Source organism: Limulus polyphemus, unplaced genomic scaffold, assembly GCF_000517525.1.
Source record: "Limulus polyphemus unplaced genomic scaffold, Limulus_polyphemus-2.1.2 Scaffold2085, whole genome shotgun sequence".
NCBI classification, from domain to species: Eukaryota; Metazoa; Arthropoda; class Merostomata; order Xiphosura; family Limulidae; genus Limulus; species Limulus polyphemus.
The window spans coordinates 10,721-28,911 of record NW_013667695.1 but is presented as its reverse complement, the minus strand read 5'-3'; the positions used below and the strand labels follow the sequence as shown (position 1 = coordinate 28,911).

General features: G+C 30.7%; 1 protein-coding gene across 4 annotated transcripts in view; it reads left to right on the top strand.

The window, feature by feature from the left end:
* Window positions 1–18,191, top strand: part of LOC106465879 (calcium-transporting ATPase type 2C member 1-like) — a 42,008-nt gene that overhangs the window by 16,241 nt on the left and 7,576 nt on the right. For all 4 annotated transcript variants that reach the window (XM_022393836.1, XM_013926118.2, XM_022393835.1 and 1 more), the window contains 4 exons: window positions 7,263–7,371; window positions 10,954–11,103; window positions 11,355–11,423; window positions 12,325–12,467. In XM_022393836.1, the coding sequence (XP_022249544.1) occupies window positions 7,263–7,371; window positions 10,954–11,103; window positions 11,355–11,423; window positions 12,325–12,467 (471 nt within the window). The remainder of the gene's footprint in view (window positions 1–7,262; window positions 7,372–10,953; window positions 11,104–11,354; window positions 11,424–12,324; window positions 12,468–18,191) is intronic.

Below are 18,191 nucleotides of genomic sequence, written 5' to 3'. Positions count from 1 at the left end.
CTTTGTCAGGCTAGTTAATAATTTTGCTAAGTGTTTCTAGTCAAGATCAACTTATACCTAATAAATATATTTTATTCAGTAAATAGTAAGTTATTTGGTTTATGTGCTTTGTTTAAATATGATAAACGTAACAGTTATAATCAATAAATAAAGATTTGAGTAATGGCTATATTTTGTCATTTCCTACCTTGCTAAACCTAATTAAGCTTAGATGATGTCTTTTCATAGAAGATAAATTAAATAGCTTTCAAATAAATGTGATTTAACTCTTGGTTGAGTGTTTCCCATAACCACCAAAACAGTTCTGTTGCCTCTAGCTATTTTCAATGCTGTGTTTCATTATTTGTTGTTCAAACCACATGCTGTTATATGAAAGGTTGTAGTAATGAAACCACTAACAAAACATTAGAAAACACTGATATAAATAAGATGTGGATAATTATATTTTTGAGGGGTTAATGGATGGGCATAAAAACTATAAAAAATTCATGTGTGTATTGTAGCTGTACAGAAATGAAATTTGGAATATTTAAAAAAATGTTTCATTGCAAATTACACTAAATAAATGTTATAGATTTACAAAATGTCAATTCTAAAATATCTTTAATTAAAAATTGTTGAAACCAAATTAGAGCTTAAGTTTGTACTTAAACTTGAAACTTAAATATAGGTGTTCACTTGACACCTTAAAGGTATGCTTCCATCTGGATAAAGTCTCATCCTGTCTTATACATTGCTACACAGACAGTGGATGAATATCAGCAAACAGAAGGCCAGTCTGCATTTATGTCGTTACCTCTGCCCACTCATTTAGGAGAGTCTGGGTGTCATTATCACAATTCTATTAAATTGTGTTAAATGAGCAGTGGGATGTTGAACTTGTTCTTATACTACAAAGATGAATATTCTGGTCAGGCAGGTACTTTTGGTGAAACATAGTTGTTACTGTATGATTTATCTCAGTTTTGTCAGCTTTAAAGTATTTGTCAAAGACATCACTGATGAATGGATGAGTGAAAGAAAAACTTTTTTCTAACAAAGGATAGGAAATTGGGCTTCAATTTTTTTTTCTTAACATAATAAACATTATAAGTGTAATAAAAAATATGTAAAGGTACCAATACTGAAAAGAAAGACGTACTGTTTCCAAGAATTTGAACAATAGTGGTTACATATTTCATGCTAATGCTGAGAGATATACAACATTGGAAGTTTTTCTAAAATTAGGTTGGAAGGATACCCCCATGACCTTCCTCATGTCATCCGATATCACCGAGTCAAGTTTGGTGCTGATTGATCAAGAAATGTGGAATATTTTGCAGAATGAATGAGACGAAGAGTTTGTATTACTAATGGTATAATTATTCGGACTATTATTCAAGAATAATAGTCCAAATAATTATACCATTAGTAAGAAATATGGAAACATAAAAGGAACAGATATATATACACATACACACATTGACATTTATTTATATAGATACATTGTTTAGTGAGAGTCCCCTCAATTGTAGTTCTGAAATGTATGCCAGAATTCACTTTCTATGTGTATTTTCTATTTATCTAAGTATGTCATTTTATCCTTAAAACAAGGAGATTTTGATGATTTTTTTCAAAATATCCTAAACAACAAACATAAAAAACATTTAAATTTTTATTTTTCAAAGAAGTATGTACAATGTTGCTGTGTTTTTGCCATACTTCTTGTTGTCTTCAGAAACATTTTACCATTTGCACTATTATACTTAGCCAATTATTCAGTTATTCAGAACTTTGGAAAGAGCTGCACTGTATCCAGCTTTTTTCCATTGGCTCTGCTTGCCTAAGAGAAATGATCTTTCATTATTTCTGCAGCTACATTTACTTTTTTTAAGCCTTGTTGAAGAATGTTTGTAAAATGTTGGATGCCAGGATGTGAACTACTGTACTTGTATATGAAACTTTAAAAAAAATGTCCTTCATGGTAATTTTCGACCTGTGGATCCTGCAGAATATTAGAACAAGCCAAGGTGCATCTGGTGTGCTGTTTTACTGATCATATTACAAACAGAAATCACCAATTGCTGATTATTATAGTGCACTATTGGCCCGATTCCGATTATGTAGAATAAAGTTGATGATGTCATTGTGTAGTGTTGTTGACAGCTTAACCTTAAAAATTGTAACGATTACAGGGAATGTACTTTGAAGTTTCATTAAATTCGAAATGGTTGAAGTTATCAATAAATGTGCCAAACAAAAAAAATCACAATCTCTTTTCCAATTTTTTATTTGAATGTGTGAAAAACAATGGAACTGACCTTGTGGCTAGTACATGATTGATACATTATATTATGTGATCATTGTGAGAGACAAACAAATCATTGAGGTTCATTGCCTAAATTCATCATTCACTTCAGCCATAACTTCGAAGACTTTTGTTACCACTCCACAAATTTTGAACTAAACCACCTTCTAAACCAAACAAAGTTTTCCAACTAAAGGTTAAATAAAGTGGTAGCGTTTGAAAGTTTCAGTCATAAAGAGAGGAATCTTTAAATCAGTTGCCAATAGATTTTTCTTAAATTAAATTTTATTAAAAGATGCTCCTAATTGTATCTTTATTGCTTACATAATGATCAACTTTCCAACCTTAAAAAAAAGAAAAAGAAATGACAACTGTAAATGCATTATGATAAAGAAAACCCACATTGTGCTGGTTGAATTATTTAAAATTTATCACCTCCCAGCTCGATACATGCTTTCATTGAACGTGTTTCAGATCTCGGCACTTACCCAGTGTCACTTTTGACATTTGTCTAAAATCATGAAATATTAGTTTTTACTTTCAATAAAGACGTATACACTCCCCTGTTAGTTACAGGTGCAATGTAGAGTTGGTTATGACAATTGTTCACCTTTGTAATTTTGTTTTTCACCATTTGCATCATACTCAAGAAACCAAAAATATCTAGTTTTTGGTAACTTCTTGAAACTATGCATATTCGTAAGTAACGGGACTGTCATATGATGAAATGGAATGAGCTAATACACACTGCAATACTAACGGAGAGCCACATGGCATATCATCCTGAGAACTTAGTGGGAAAAGTCTATGTAGATCTCCAGCTAGTACACGGTGTGTATTAGCTCTGTTTATAAGGTGTTTGTTATGGTTTGCTAATCTACAGTTTGTAAAGAAATGGGTGTGCTTCGCAATATGTGGAGCATTGTTTTTTAACCTTTCTTTCATTTAGTGTTGGTTCAACTTATGTAAATAAATGAGAAATAGACAGAGTATTTAACTGATGATCTTTTATTGTATGGGGAATAATGTTTTGTGTCAAAAGAATAAAGAAAAAGTACAGAGTTGTGATTCTAAGTACACTTATAAAACAGAAGATTTTTGTTGTGAATAAAGTGGTCTGGGTGGTGGTCTTTACTTTCTCTGTAATCAGTTTTCCATGATCAGGAAATTCACAAATTTTATGAATTCCGATTGTTACCTAATTTTGATTGCCAAACTTGTTATCGGTAAAACATTGATCTGGTGCCAACAGTGCAACTCCACTATATCTAATGCCAAAATTTACACTTGCACCATCTGTTCCAGAGCCTACCATCTTGGACTTAAATCCACTAGACATAAAAGTTAAAATCTTGGAAGGTTGCCTCCAATGCATCTAGAATATCTTCAGACTTAGCACTTCATGCATTTAAGAGCTTGAGGTATGCAGTATGTGGATAAAAATTTTTTATTATCCAGGCATACAAGTTTTTTTTCTTTGTCAGTCTTACTATGCTGTTATCAGTCACCAAGGAAAATAAGTTAATAGCGGGTAGTTGTTGTCATAATTCATCATACCCAGTACCAGTAATTTCAGTGATGAACGGCCTACATGCGTTATCACTGTTTATCTAAAGTTCTAATAGGTTTTGGAAGTCAGTTGATGGCTGTGTAGTAGGCTGTCCTGAACAACTTTCCCATTTTTTAAAAAAGTGTCAGAGCTCATTATTTGCAGGACTTTTTCTGTATCTCGGGTAACTTGATACAGACCTTTTAAATAATATGTAGTTTCTCTGACACTGTTTGTTGATGTCAGGTGATAAATTCTGAGGTTGTCACTGTTATATGTTACAGTTTTCTGGCACTGGTTGTTGGTATTTATTGTGACATTCTTGAGTTACTGTGTTACAATTTGCTAACATTAGTTGCTGATGTTTGTTAAGTTGTTGAGTTCATGACTGTTACTTTATTGCAGTTTCTTTAACACTGGCTGCAAAATTCCAAATTTAAGTTCTTGAATATATTTTAGTTGTTGGTGTTTTCTTGTTTGTTTTCACTGTGAAGTAATCCTGATCACACACAACAATCCTCTTGACACTACTGCTCTTTGGTTTTGAAGCTCTGTAGATTGCAGCCTATGCAGCTATGAATCTTAAGCACTGTTTCTATTGGCACATCAATGATCTGTATAATCTTGGTTAAAGATCTATTTACCAGGTAGGCCTCCTGCTGTCATACACATTTAAAAGCCTGTTGAAATCATTCATGAAAGTCGTAATCTCTGGAACTGAAGATTAGCTCTTTATACACACATGCACCTGATGTTTAGAAACCAGGAATATACCTAAATCATATTTAATGTGTCAGCTTGTCTGTTTATAAGAAGGAATTCAGGTGCATGTTGTTTCCTTTTTTAATTTAACCAGTGTATAGATGTGTTTTCATACAGTTTAAAATTGTATCCAATAATGAAAGTGCTTAAATTAATATGAACTAATACTGAGAAAAAAGTAATTTTTGATAAATTACTGATAATTAATATCTAAAAAGATGGCTAATAAAAAAAAAATAAAAGATAAGTATCATGTAAGTGAGATTGAATGTACGAATTGCTAAATTAAAGTCTGTTGATAATATTGTGTCTGATGTGCATTTTGTTCTAACACTAAATGCACTGACTACCAAGATCCTAACTGGTAAATGCTACAGTAACATCTGTGAAAATAATATAAATATAAAAATAGATAGTTGTATTCTTCTGAACTAGAATAATTCCAAAATGTACAAGACAATGAGCAAATAATATAAAGAAATTACCAAAAGATGATTAGATTTGGAAATCTCGGTAATATTGCAATTTATTTTCATATGCAAACTGAGTTTTAAAAAAATCAGTAGTAATTATTTAACTTTTGTCAGGCATTTATTTTTTTTCCTCTTGCCATGAAAATTAACTTTGATCTGAAATAATCAACAATGATATGAGAGAGTGACACAACTTTGAAGTAAAATAATCACACTGCTTGTGCTTATCAAGCAACAGTGAGGAGTGAACAATACAACATTTTATTTTTGTGAAAGAGGATTTCACAGATACTTCTGTGATACATAGTTGAACCAATATTTGTATAACTCACATAAACATATATGTATTTTTGTTTATTTGAAGTATTTGAACTGACAAGAGCATAACATGAAAAAAAAATATTATTTGTGTAGAGGGGGGGGGGCATTTTTCATATAATATAGTAATAATGGTTGGAGACGGCTTGAATGGGTAATGAAGAAAAACTTTAATATAAGTTTAACATAACAGCAAATGTACAATGTACCTGATGATGACAAAACCTTGTCGAAACGTTGTACATTTGCTGTTATGTTAAACTTATATTAAAGTTTTTCTTCATTACCCATTCAAGCCGTCTCCAGCCATTATTATATATCTCTTCTAAGTCTTGCAACAGTATCCGGTCATGTGACCTCTTTGTTCCATACTGTGTATATATATATCTGTGTCAGTGTAAACTACTTGTACCTGATGATGACAAAACGTTGTACATTTGCTGTTATGTTAAATTTATATTAAAGTTTTTCTTCATTACCCATTCAAGCCGTCTCCAACCGTTATTAGTCTCAAAGTGGGTTCCTCGTCATCGAATATAATATAGTAGTTTTAATAGCAGCCCCAAAACAAAATATAGCAAACTGTGGTTTGGACATTTTACTATGGTATAAAACTATGGTAAATAACCTACATATACATGTCTTGTTATTTAGTAATGTAACAGGAAGCTTCAGTTTAATAATAACTTGCTGTGAAGTATAAGGATAATGAGATACAGATTAACATGTTATTTAGTAATGTAGTAGGAAGCTTCAGTTTAATAATAACTTGCTGTGAAGTATAAGGATAATGGGGTGTAGATTAACATGTTATTTAGTAATGTAGTAGGAAGCTTCAGTTTAATAATAACTAGCTGTGAAGTATAAGGATAATGGGGTGTAGATTAACATGTTATTTAGTGATATGGTAGGAAGCTTCAGTTTAATAATAACTAGCTGTGAAGTATAAGGATAATGGGGTGTAGATTAACATGTTATTTAGGTATATGGTAGGAAGCTTCACTTTACTAATAACCACCCATGAAGTATGGGTTAATGAGATAGATGTTAACAGGTTTTTACTTTAGTTAGACTAAATGGCTTTGGCTCAAAAGAGAATCTATAAACTTAATTGGAATCCTGCTTTATGCATTATCTCAGTATGAAACTAATAAGTAAAACAAATATAATAAAGTAACTTTACATTCAACATTCTGTTGTTCAGAGCAATATGTCATGAATTTGAAAGCAGATTTTGTATGAGTACTTAGTATAATGGTAAACAACGAAGTCATTAATATTTGTGTAAGGTGTCTTCAGACATTCAGCTTTCACAGCTGTCAGCATCTTCCAACAATTTGTTACCAATATGATCATGGATTTCTAGCTTTCAGCTATCTAGAGGAGACACTGGGACATTTGTGTCCGCTAACATTTCTTCCTTGCTGAAATATGTTAATGTATGCTAATCTGTTTATGTTATAATATAGGCTTATGACTAACTTGAAAGCCATTTTTTTTGTAAGGTTAATAATGTCTAACATTTCAGTTTATAATTGATGTCTTTTTGTGATGTAATCTTGCTACTTTTCCTTCTACTTCTTTGTAGGCCCATTTTACCCGAAACCTTGCACTTTTATGAAATATGTTTACTTGAAGTTGATGTGGTAAGGTTAAAATCATAACTTCAACAGATTATGAAATTTTGAGTGTTAGAATATAACATAACTTTTAATCATTGGCAATAATGCATAAGTTTCATTCAGTCTTGAACACACATTTTTAACATTAAAACAATGAAAAAATTAGAAAGAATCAGTGCTTTCTATACAGTCAGTTTTCTGTGGAATATGAAATAAATTTAGTATACACCAGAATTTGTTTTTATTTGAAGTTTGAGAGAGGGTCGAGTGGAGACATTTCTAGCAAGAAACCTGGTACCTGGTGACATTGTGTTGCTTAATGTTGGAGACAGGGTTCCTGCTGACCTAAGACTCTTTGAAGTAAGTGTCCATAGTATTTTAGTTCAACGTGTCTCTTGTATTTATTACAGCATAATTAATGTTTCAGTTGTCAGCAAATAGAAGGCAATGCATCTGTCTTCAGTGGATATTTATAACGCTTACGTAACTGTGGGTTTGCCTAATATGTCTAAAACAAAGTAATTGAGAAAAGCTATCAAACATATTAATTTATGAAAGCAAAATAAGATCTTAATGGTAATTAGCAACTTGGAGTATGTGCAGTACTCACTTATGTTATGAACAGCTAGGTTGTTTTGAACATGTTCATTTGACTTGATCAGTAAAACCAATTTAGGTCCAAGGTAAGTTATTGGGTTTGGATTTTTTTTTTTATTAATTCCCCAATGATAATTCCCAGTGGGTCCAATTGATCGTTTCTGCTAATTATTGGTAAGATTGTATTTGTTCTTGAGTGTGTGTTGGTGTTTAAATGGACTCAACAGTACAAAAACACATACAAAGAATGAATGAGTTAGATGGTATATGTGTGTATACATTGTTATTCTGGAATACTTAATGACACAGATTTTCTTTTGATAATGTGTTTAAAGTGTTTGCTGAATTTTTTATGTTAAATCATAATTTTAAATTTTTTTCTAAATATGTGCCTTTCAATGATATGTTTGTTAATTCTCAACTGGTTGCTACTTGTCTAAATGATTTTGTAGAGGCATGCTACAGGAATAGAGAAATACTAATTATTCTACTTGTTATTAAAACATTTAAAGTGTTACTTAGGTCTTTATTTCACTGTACTGTGGCAGGACATAATTAGTTATTCTTTTGTAGTTTCTAGAGCTATTATATTATTTTTAACTAATATGTATATATATATATATATATATATATTTGATACAGAGATATTTGTTGTAAAAACATAGCTGTAATTGTGTTGCAAAAATACATTTACAATTTTTTAAAATGTATATTGTAAAATTAGCATTTTTTGTGGCATACTTAAATTTCTTAATGGTAGGCATAATGTGTGAAAAATTAGATGTAAACTTTTCCCATGAAAGAAGCCTTTAATGAGAAATGCTGGTATTTTTAAACTGGGAAAATGTGTAGCACAGCATTAAGCCTATAACAGTGCAGAATGAACTATTTTCATTGTGTGAAAGTCATAACTAAATATAATTCTTAAGGCTAACAGAGAACTTTTTTTTTTTAAAGTGAAAGTACAAAAATAAGTAGAATTATAAATGATAACTAAATATATAGTGTATAAAGTGTGCAATATGTAATAAAGAATAATATCTGGACATTTTTTTTTAAGATTTAAATATATGGAATACTTCAGTATCATAAACCAATCTAGCTACCTGGAGAACAGAGGCGTTGCTAGGCACTGGTACATGGGGCCTGTACCCCGATTCTATTTGATAGTGCCCTGAATCTCCAGTTGGTGTCTTGAAAAATCAGAATAGAAAACTATGATTTATATCATAGTGAAATGGTGAAATTTCCTGAGCCCCGAATCTTTTAAGTACCTAGTGATGCCTCTGCTGAAATCTCCCTGTAAGCTGGTGGTTGGAAACTACTACAGTAGCTCACCTTGTTGAAAGAAATTTGGAAATATATATGTGTGTGTGTGTGTTTATCTACACACACACTGTTATAACAAATAATAGAACATATTAGACTCTACAGCACAGATTATATTTTCACTTTGATCTTTGGTGAAAAGAAATCTATTATATAATCATTAGACAGCTGATCCACTACATAATACCAAATATTAAATTAGGCACAATGCCATAATATTATTCACACACCTAAAGTAATTTAGATTACAATATGGGAGTTAGAAAAGACTTAAAAACTCCCTAAATATTTTTACACATTACTGTATTTCTTTGTTTTGCTGACCCAAGCTGTGCTGATGAGCCTTGAATAGACAAAACTGCAGTCCACTGCAGAGGATAAGGCAAATCAAAAAATTTGTTAGGCTCTGTGTCACAGATTATATTTTCAACTTCACTTGTGATGAAAAGAAAAGAAATCTGTAATGTAGTCATAAAATGGTTGATTCACTGTACGATAAATTAGGTACAATGCCATAATGTAATTTACATACTGGTATAAATATATAGTATTTATTAGGGATTTGGACTCTATTACAAAAAAAAGTCCAATATCTGGCCCATGCTCTACTAGCGTTTCAATTGTACCATCATTGAAGAATTAAAAAAAATTAGATTTTTAAATTGATGGTCTGTATTGAGTTTTCTTCAAATATATTTGTGTTTATTCATTTAGTAGATTGCATGACTTCTCAACACTAATTTTATAACTTCTTTCAAGGCTTGTTCAAAATATAAAATTTGGTAACCTCTGTATTCTATTTTTTTAAATCTGCCAGTTGATGTGATTACTGATATTTGACACACAGTCATAAGTATAAAATACAGGATCTGCTTTTTAAATTCTCTAAGTTTTTGTCATGTATTGTCCTTTTTTCCATTGAAGAACTTTTTGAAACGTTAATGCTTATGGTCTAAGGGCATGCAATGTTTTACTAACACAAGCTATGCTAATAAGCCTTGAATAGATACAATCCATAACTGTTTTTTTTTAACTCTTCATGGATGTCACAATACAATCTTTAGCAAAGCATGGACTGGATATTGGACTGTTTTTTGCACTACAACCCTGGGCCACTTTAAGTTTATCTGCTAAATTTCGTTTTGCTAGCTGCAAAAGTGTGGGAAGAGTTTGTGAACACATATACAAACAAATTCACTGTTTTCATCTCAATTTAGCTAAAAAACAAAAACAAGTATGTATAAAGTATAAAGACTTGCAGCTTTATTTCATTTGTTTACAAGTTTTTTCTGTGCAGGTGGGAATTTTAATTATTTCTACTTTTCAAATTAAAATTACAATTGGGAGGACAGTTTGAATTTTTTTAATTCTGAGCAGATATATGTTACAAAAATGCATATCAAAATGAAATATAAATCTGAAAATTTCACTTACATTTTTATTTCTTTGTAACTAATTTAAGAAGAGGGATGAGAAAATTTTAAAAATTTAAATGTAATGACATCATTTGCCCTTGTAAAAATCATTCAATACTGGGTTGGATATGGTTCAGATGATCAATGCTTTACCTTTTATTGGTATAAATTTCAATCTATATTTATAAATTCTTATGTTACTGTTAGGCTTAGCTAAAGATATTACCAATTGTAATATATTAAAAATTTTTTTACATTATACCATGATTTTATTAGATCAAAGAATTAATGTACAAGGAGTATGTATTTTTAACTTTTTCTTTTTTTAATTCCTGCCATAAGCTTAGTAGTATTATTCCTCCAAAAAAAAACCTGAAAAGAGAAATGGTCTATGTGAAAAATCATTGTGTAACAGATAAGTTAGATTATATTTCAAAACAACTTTGGAAATGCTAGTCCAAATAATTTTTGCTTATTATTTATGCAGACAAGTGTAGTTTCTAAAGAAGATTGGAGACCAGAATAAAGCAAGCTGTTGTAGTTTCTGGATACACTTCTATGTTTCTCAAATTTAGTACTAAAAATTTGCTTTTTAATTAAGGCTGCTGACCTTGCCATAGATGAAAGTAGTTTCACAGGAGAGACTGAACCAGCAACTAAAGTGACGAGTAGTTTGATAAAAACCAATGGAATTGCAAGTAAACAGAATATGGCATTTATGGGAACTCTTGTGCGTTGTGGAAATGGCAGGGTAAGTACTTGGTTCTTGCTGTGCTCATTTTGTGGACAGTGTTTTTTGATGGTGTCACTCTCAATGCAAGAAGAAAAAATTCATTGTTTTGATTTTATATTATACCACCATTATTTCAAAATAAAAAAAAATCTCTGTAGTACAGAAGAACTAAAATATTTATAGTATCATATAGCAGCAAATCAAAAGTTAGATATGTTTCTGTATGTGAATCGATCGTAACAATGTCAAATAAAAACTTTTATTTTCAGGGTATTGTCATCAATACAGGTGAAAAGTCAGAGTTTGGAGAAATATTTCAAATGATGCAAGCTGAAGAGGTAAAAATCCATCCTGTTCCATTTATGTTTTATATGTGCATGTGTATATATTACAACTATAAAAACTTATTGGGTAACCAATGTTATTAAGTAGTTAGTGATGTGATTTAGGTTTTAGTCCTAATTTAAATCTATCAAAAAAGATTGAATCTTGTGAGGTTTTATTGAATTTAGTTTATGATGAAGGAACCAATTGAAGGATATAAATTTAGCCACTGTAAGTTATTTGTTGTCAATTTTTGCATGTATATTCATAAAGATTCTGTGATAATGTGTGTGGATATGTAGGTTAACGTAACTTTGTATATATATATATATATATATATATAGTTGTGTGTGTATGCATTGTTGAGTATGTTTAAGAAGTCTGACAGTTAGGAAAGGAATGTCTAGCTGAAATAAGATGTTTGTTTTAAAATGCACAAACTGTAAGTTAATCCATTTAAAACTTTGATTGAATGTAAACTAATCATTGTCACAAACTCAGTTAACCTATTATTTTATGTCAGCAGAATAATAATTTATCAAGAATACTCTTAACTTTTAAGCATTTTTATCCATTGTTTGTCAAGTCTCTGCATCAGACTAAACACATTATTAATTGGTATATATCTTTTTGAAGTTTTTTATATTGATATATATGAATGCATACATCGCAAGCTCCATTATAATAAGATACGAGTTTTATTTTTAATCATTATTCTATTGTGGATGTAGCAATGTTTTTGTGTTGATATTGTGTAAGCAACAGTGTTTTTGTGTAGTAATTATGGAAGCAGTTCTATATCTATGTTGATATTTGGAAGAAGCTGTATTTCTGTGTTAATATTTGGAAGAAGTTATTTCTCTGTGTTAATTTTTAAATGCAGTAATATTTTTGGCTCTCGTTCTGTTATAACAGGCTCCAAAGACGCCTTTACAGAAGAGCATGGATATTCTTGGAAAGCAGCTTTCATTATACTCATTTGGTATTATAGCTTTAATTATGTTGCTAGGATGGATACAGGGTAGACCCGTGATGGAGATGTTCAACATTGGTGTGAGGTATGGAGCACACAACTGTGATTGTTATAGTGCTATATTGAAGTTTGATTGTCTTAAGATGTTTATAATAATTGTATTTTGGATTTTAACTTTGAAAACAGGGTTTTAAGAGTATCTTCCTTTTATTTATGTTTCACATTCTTAAGTAAGACTTCATGATTTTTAGAAAACTTGTCTTTGGGTAAGTAACTAAGAAAAAAATATACTAACTAGATTACATATGAATTGTGCCATTAATTTCACAGTATTTGGTTACTGTATGTACAGGTTGATGCAAAACGTTTTGCACCACCATTATATTTTTAAGCTCTTCCCTTACTGTACTTTTTCAAAGTTGTTTTTCTGTTTCAATAGCTGTTTGGAAGTAAAGTCTGCCGTGTCTTAATATCATGCTATAAATGATACTCATTTCAGACTGCATCACCCTCTGTACCTTATTTCGATTACAGTTTATGTCTGATTAAATTTGTAAAGATAGTAACGTATCATTTGGTATCACAATAATGTAACTCTTTTTGCAACTAGGCATTTTGTATTCCCAGGGCTCAGAGAAAATTAGAAATTTTTAAATATCAGAAATGTTATATATTAGTGATTTATTATACATAATAAATTAAAAATAGCCCTACAAACTATATATTATTGGATTCACTGTGAAGAATCCTTATTAAAGTATGCCCAAATGATCCCTGGGAGTAGAAATACTGAGTGTACAAAGTATGACCCTATGGTAAGAAAAGGGTTAAAACCTAGTTTTAATAATAGGGAAGAAGAGTGAAAAGTATAATGTTAAAATTGAAGCACATTATCTATCTTTTTTTTTTAAGTATAAAGTGAACAAGTACTAGGTTAAGTATCTCACTGCAGGTTTAGACCCAGGGGCCAAACTCGTAACCATTTACAGTATATATATCTTCACAAAATTAGGCAGGCTTTTTAATAAACATTACAAGTCTTCTGTACACAAAAATAAGATTTTTTAATGAAGTATTTTTTACTAAAGATTTGTCTGGGAATGTATATAGTATTTCTATATACTAGTCTGAGTGCTAAGTGATTTTCATGTTAAGATTAAAAATATTCTTTTGGGCAGAGTAATCATGATGAAATTTAGTTGAATGGACAGTGCAGAGGATGATGTTTCGAAAGTCTTCCAACATGAAGACGAAAGGCAGGAGATTTTCGAAACATTGTCCTCTACACTTGTGTTTCAACAACAGGCAGTTGCCATCACATCGACTAAATTTAATTCAAGATTAAAAACACTTTTCTTTGCCTCAGAAATCTCAAATTTTATTTGCTAAATCTCTAATACATCCTAAATACATTTCAAACGTTTTTTCAGTAAATCTTTATATTGTATCTATTATTTTCTTTACCCTAACTTTATACAAGTTGGTCAATTTGACTGACCTTGTAACCACCAAAAAAAAATCAAAATCACTCTAAATTACCCCTTTTTTTTTCTAGAATGATTTCAAACTGTAATATTGAACTAAATTTTATCCTAAAAATCTTTATGCTCATAATAGTATACATCTATTTATGCTTATATTGTTTTATTGCCCATTCAACCTTGAATAAGTACTATTTGTGCCGTTATAAGTTGTGAACATGCAACTCGCATTATTCTGTCGAATTACATTACACATGAGTGTACCTCATGAACATTTTTGTTATGTTATTACTATTTATTTCACCTAATCTAACCTTAACTAACATAAAAGCTTCCCTATTTTTACATTTTACTTACTTTTATAATAATAAATGAAGAATACGCATAAGAAAACAAGAAAAAATAGTCTTTTTTTTGCTGTCAACTTTCGATGACACTTAACCATACTTTTTATACTAATGGTAATATTGTACAAAATAGTTTTTAATTAATTAAATAATGTATCTAAAAACACAGAATAATAATATGCACAAAGCAGACAATGTCCAATAACTATTACAATGTTTCTGGTTTTCAACTATGCGACACCAGCCGCAAAAAATTCATCTAAGCCTGTCAATGTGTTTCCCATGGAAATCAAGCTTGAAGTGAAATCAAAATTGACAATTCTTTTTACAGAAAACAATGTAATATAATACATCACTTGATAGATGGAAACCTTGGCTTTCTATTGGTTATAAGTAATATAGTATTGAATGACAGAGAGAACTACTGGCAATTTCTGAAAGAGGATGTGACAAGTGGGCATGGCAAGAGGGGTCTGATTGTTTATTTCATGGCTCTATAACTACATAAGATTGAGGGCTATGAAAATTATGATTTGTCTGAGCAATGATGATATTACAATAAATAACTTAGATTAATTTTCGTACATTTTAGATGGGTGGTAAATAAATTAGAAATGAGGAGATGCCTAGAGAGCAAATGTCACAATTAACACACCAGCTAGTTAGGTTTGTTGAAAAAGTGTTTTAAGCATGGCATAATGTGAAGTATAAAGCAGCAAGCAGTAATTTAACTTTTTTATTCCACAAATCTATTGTGTAATATTTTATCACAAAAATTCTACACTGTTTGTGAAAATGTTTTCTAGGTTATTTGAAATTCATAACATAGGCTTATGTTGTGAAAGCTTAAAAGTATCACATATTAAGCTATTGTTTATCCTTCCAATAAACCTGACCAACCTTATATTTTATGATGTTATGCATCTTCTGAAATCACTGGCCTTTATCACTGTTAATGAAGTAAATTGTTTCACAACTTTGTATTCTCAATATATTAGTCATTTTCTTTGTTGATATAATTAACCCTTTTAATGAAAACTTACTGACTTATATATGCCTCAATGTGGCAGTGAAAAAAAGAAAGAATATACAATGAATACATGCAGTAAATTCTTACACTTAAAAATATTACCTATTGATCTATGTTTGCACACTCTATCCTGTGTACTTGTACTTGTGTTACTATTAAAGTGAATTGTCTTTAAACCTAAAAAAAGTGTATAATTGTAGTAAATATTTCACCATTGAAGTTGTTGTATTGATAAATGTGAAACTACATACAGTTTCTATTCAAAGTGTTCTGAAGCAGTGTTTCTGTAGAAAGAATTAGAATATTTAGTTGTACTTTACCATTTACTAATTTGATATCCAAATCTAAATAATTAGCATATACATTATCATTTTTACTTTTTTCTGCTAATTATTTAAATTTGGATATAAAATTTAATTTAATTTTCCCATTCTAGGTCTACCTACCCCGAATAATGTAGTTCCTCGTATGATGCTAAAAAGTGTCACTACATCTCAATTAAAAAGATTTTTAACTGTTTGTAATAACAGCAAGTTTTTTTTTATGGATAATGTTATATTATTTATAACTAAATTAGAAAATAATGGATATAAATACTGGCAAATAAAAAAGTTTTTTGCAAGTTTTTTAATAAATTTCAAAATATTTTATCAGATAAGTATTCGATGAGGAAAAATCCTTTTTTGTCACTAGAGATAGGTAGCTACCTTTAATATTTAAATTATATTTATTAAGTATAGCCGGGGCTGGAAAGATTAAGTTTGAATAGCTGGGCTTGTCTCAACTATCTCGTGCTATACTTGAATAATGTGACAATATGAACTACTTAAAGTAGGTCTTGTAGTTCTTTTTAAGATCTTTTATAATAAATACGTCATTTTTAGAAAAGGGTGGAGGTTGGAAGCAACATGTAGTAGAATTATTAGCTGGTATTTATTCTACTTTAAGGACTTTTTAGAACTTTTAGGGGTTGAGGATGGTAGGCATTGTTTAGTATAAATATATTTTTTGGGGTGGCTTGATTTTATCTTATTTCTACTTTTGGCTTTATTACATCTTTTTAAGGGTAACTGTGATTTCATAACTGGCTGCAGACAGTGAAAGGCAGTAAGAGTTGAAATGTTGCAAGTGTAAGCACTAAACTCTGTATCCTTAATGAATTTTCCATGACTGCTAACTGGTTTCTTATCTGCTTTTTGGATATTCCCAATGCTTTTGGATGCTATTATCACAGGCAATCTCCATTATGACTTTTGTATAATGACCAGTTGAGTTGCTTCTATAGCTGTCCCTAAGGATGGATTCTGTACCCAAAAACAAACCTTCTTAGGATATCCACCCATGGTACTTGAGCATATTTGGTCTCACTAATATGTGAGTTTGTTTTATGAATACAGTTTCAAACCTACTCTCCCTGGAATCCCAATGGGGAGCAGAAGCAAAAATTCTGATGCCGTATTTGGGTTCAGTGACCCTGAAAAGCCACTTCTATACCTACATCATGCTTGGGTGACCAACTGAGCACATTCTAGCCTTCCTTAATTGGGGGGCTATAGCATATAAATATGAACAATCCTTCGGCCACCTTAACCCTCTCGCCCTGGGTATTCTTTACTGCGCATGACACAAGGTGTTAGTGTCTTACATTCAAAATTTTATTAAACTACTTTTTGTTTATGTTATACTAGTTAGTATAGCATAAAACCTTGGCTAATAATCCATATTTGAATAGTATACAAGTTTTAAGTTTTATAAGGCAATAGTAAAAAAAATCCTTGAATTTCCTCTAGTGTGACACATATGACACATTTTCTCTAGGTATCTACTCATCTCTATTTTATTCACCCCTCCACCCCAGTAACTACAAAATTAAATGTAAATTACTCACTATACAACCAGCATTGCTCAGACAAACCATACTTTTTATAGCCTTCGATTTTGTTTAGTTACAGAGCTATTAAATAGAAAATCAGACCCCTCTTGCCACACCTGCCTGTCACATCCTCTCTATCAGGAGTTGTTAATAGTTCTCTCTTACTCTTAATTATATAATATCTATAACCAATAGAAAGTCAAGGTTTTCATCTATTAAATGACATATTCTATTAAGTTAGAACACAGAATAGTCAATTTCACTTTTAATACAACTTTGGTTCCAATGGGAATCACAATGGCTAGCTTAGATGCCTTTGTAACAGCTCTTGTTGCATAGTTAGGAAGCCAGATATATTGTGATTGTTAGAGGAAATTGTCTGCTTTTTCCATGTTATTTGGTGCATTATTTATTTAGATAAAAATTATTTAATGAACCACTACCATTAGTATAAAAAAGAGGAGGATTAAGTGTCATCGATAGTCAAAAGCAAAAAAAAAGAATACTAGTGTAACGAATTTATCATTATGTATTTACTTTTAATATGAATGTTGTTTGGATTGAATTTGTATTTAGAAATAGGCGTGACTCATATTATCAGATATGTGTTGCATATAACGATATTTTTGATATATTTATTTTAATGTCAACGTTTGTTTCAAATAAGTTTATATTTGAGGGCGTGTCTAGCTTACTGTGTTAGTTACGTATGGCGAAATTCCCGCCAATTCTCCAAGGTTCTAGAAAATTTGTTGACACAAGAATCAACAATATATCCACTTCCATAACTGGTTAAATATAGTTCAGTATTGTTGAGAAAATCCTATAAAAGGTGACATGCCAAAAAAGCAACAGGGAACAGAGAAGAGACGTGTCTACTAGGAACTGTTAAACTGTGTAAGCTATAAACTGTGATTTTGCTAACCCTTATCAACCGGGAAATATATGACATTTGATCAGGAACAGTTATAAATTTCAAACGTCAGTGAATTCTCATCAAACGTTAATATCTGTCCAACAATTTAGCTAGCTTCCCACCAATTATATGTACGTACGACTCTCTGGATATCAAGGAGAC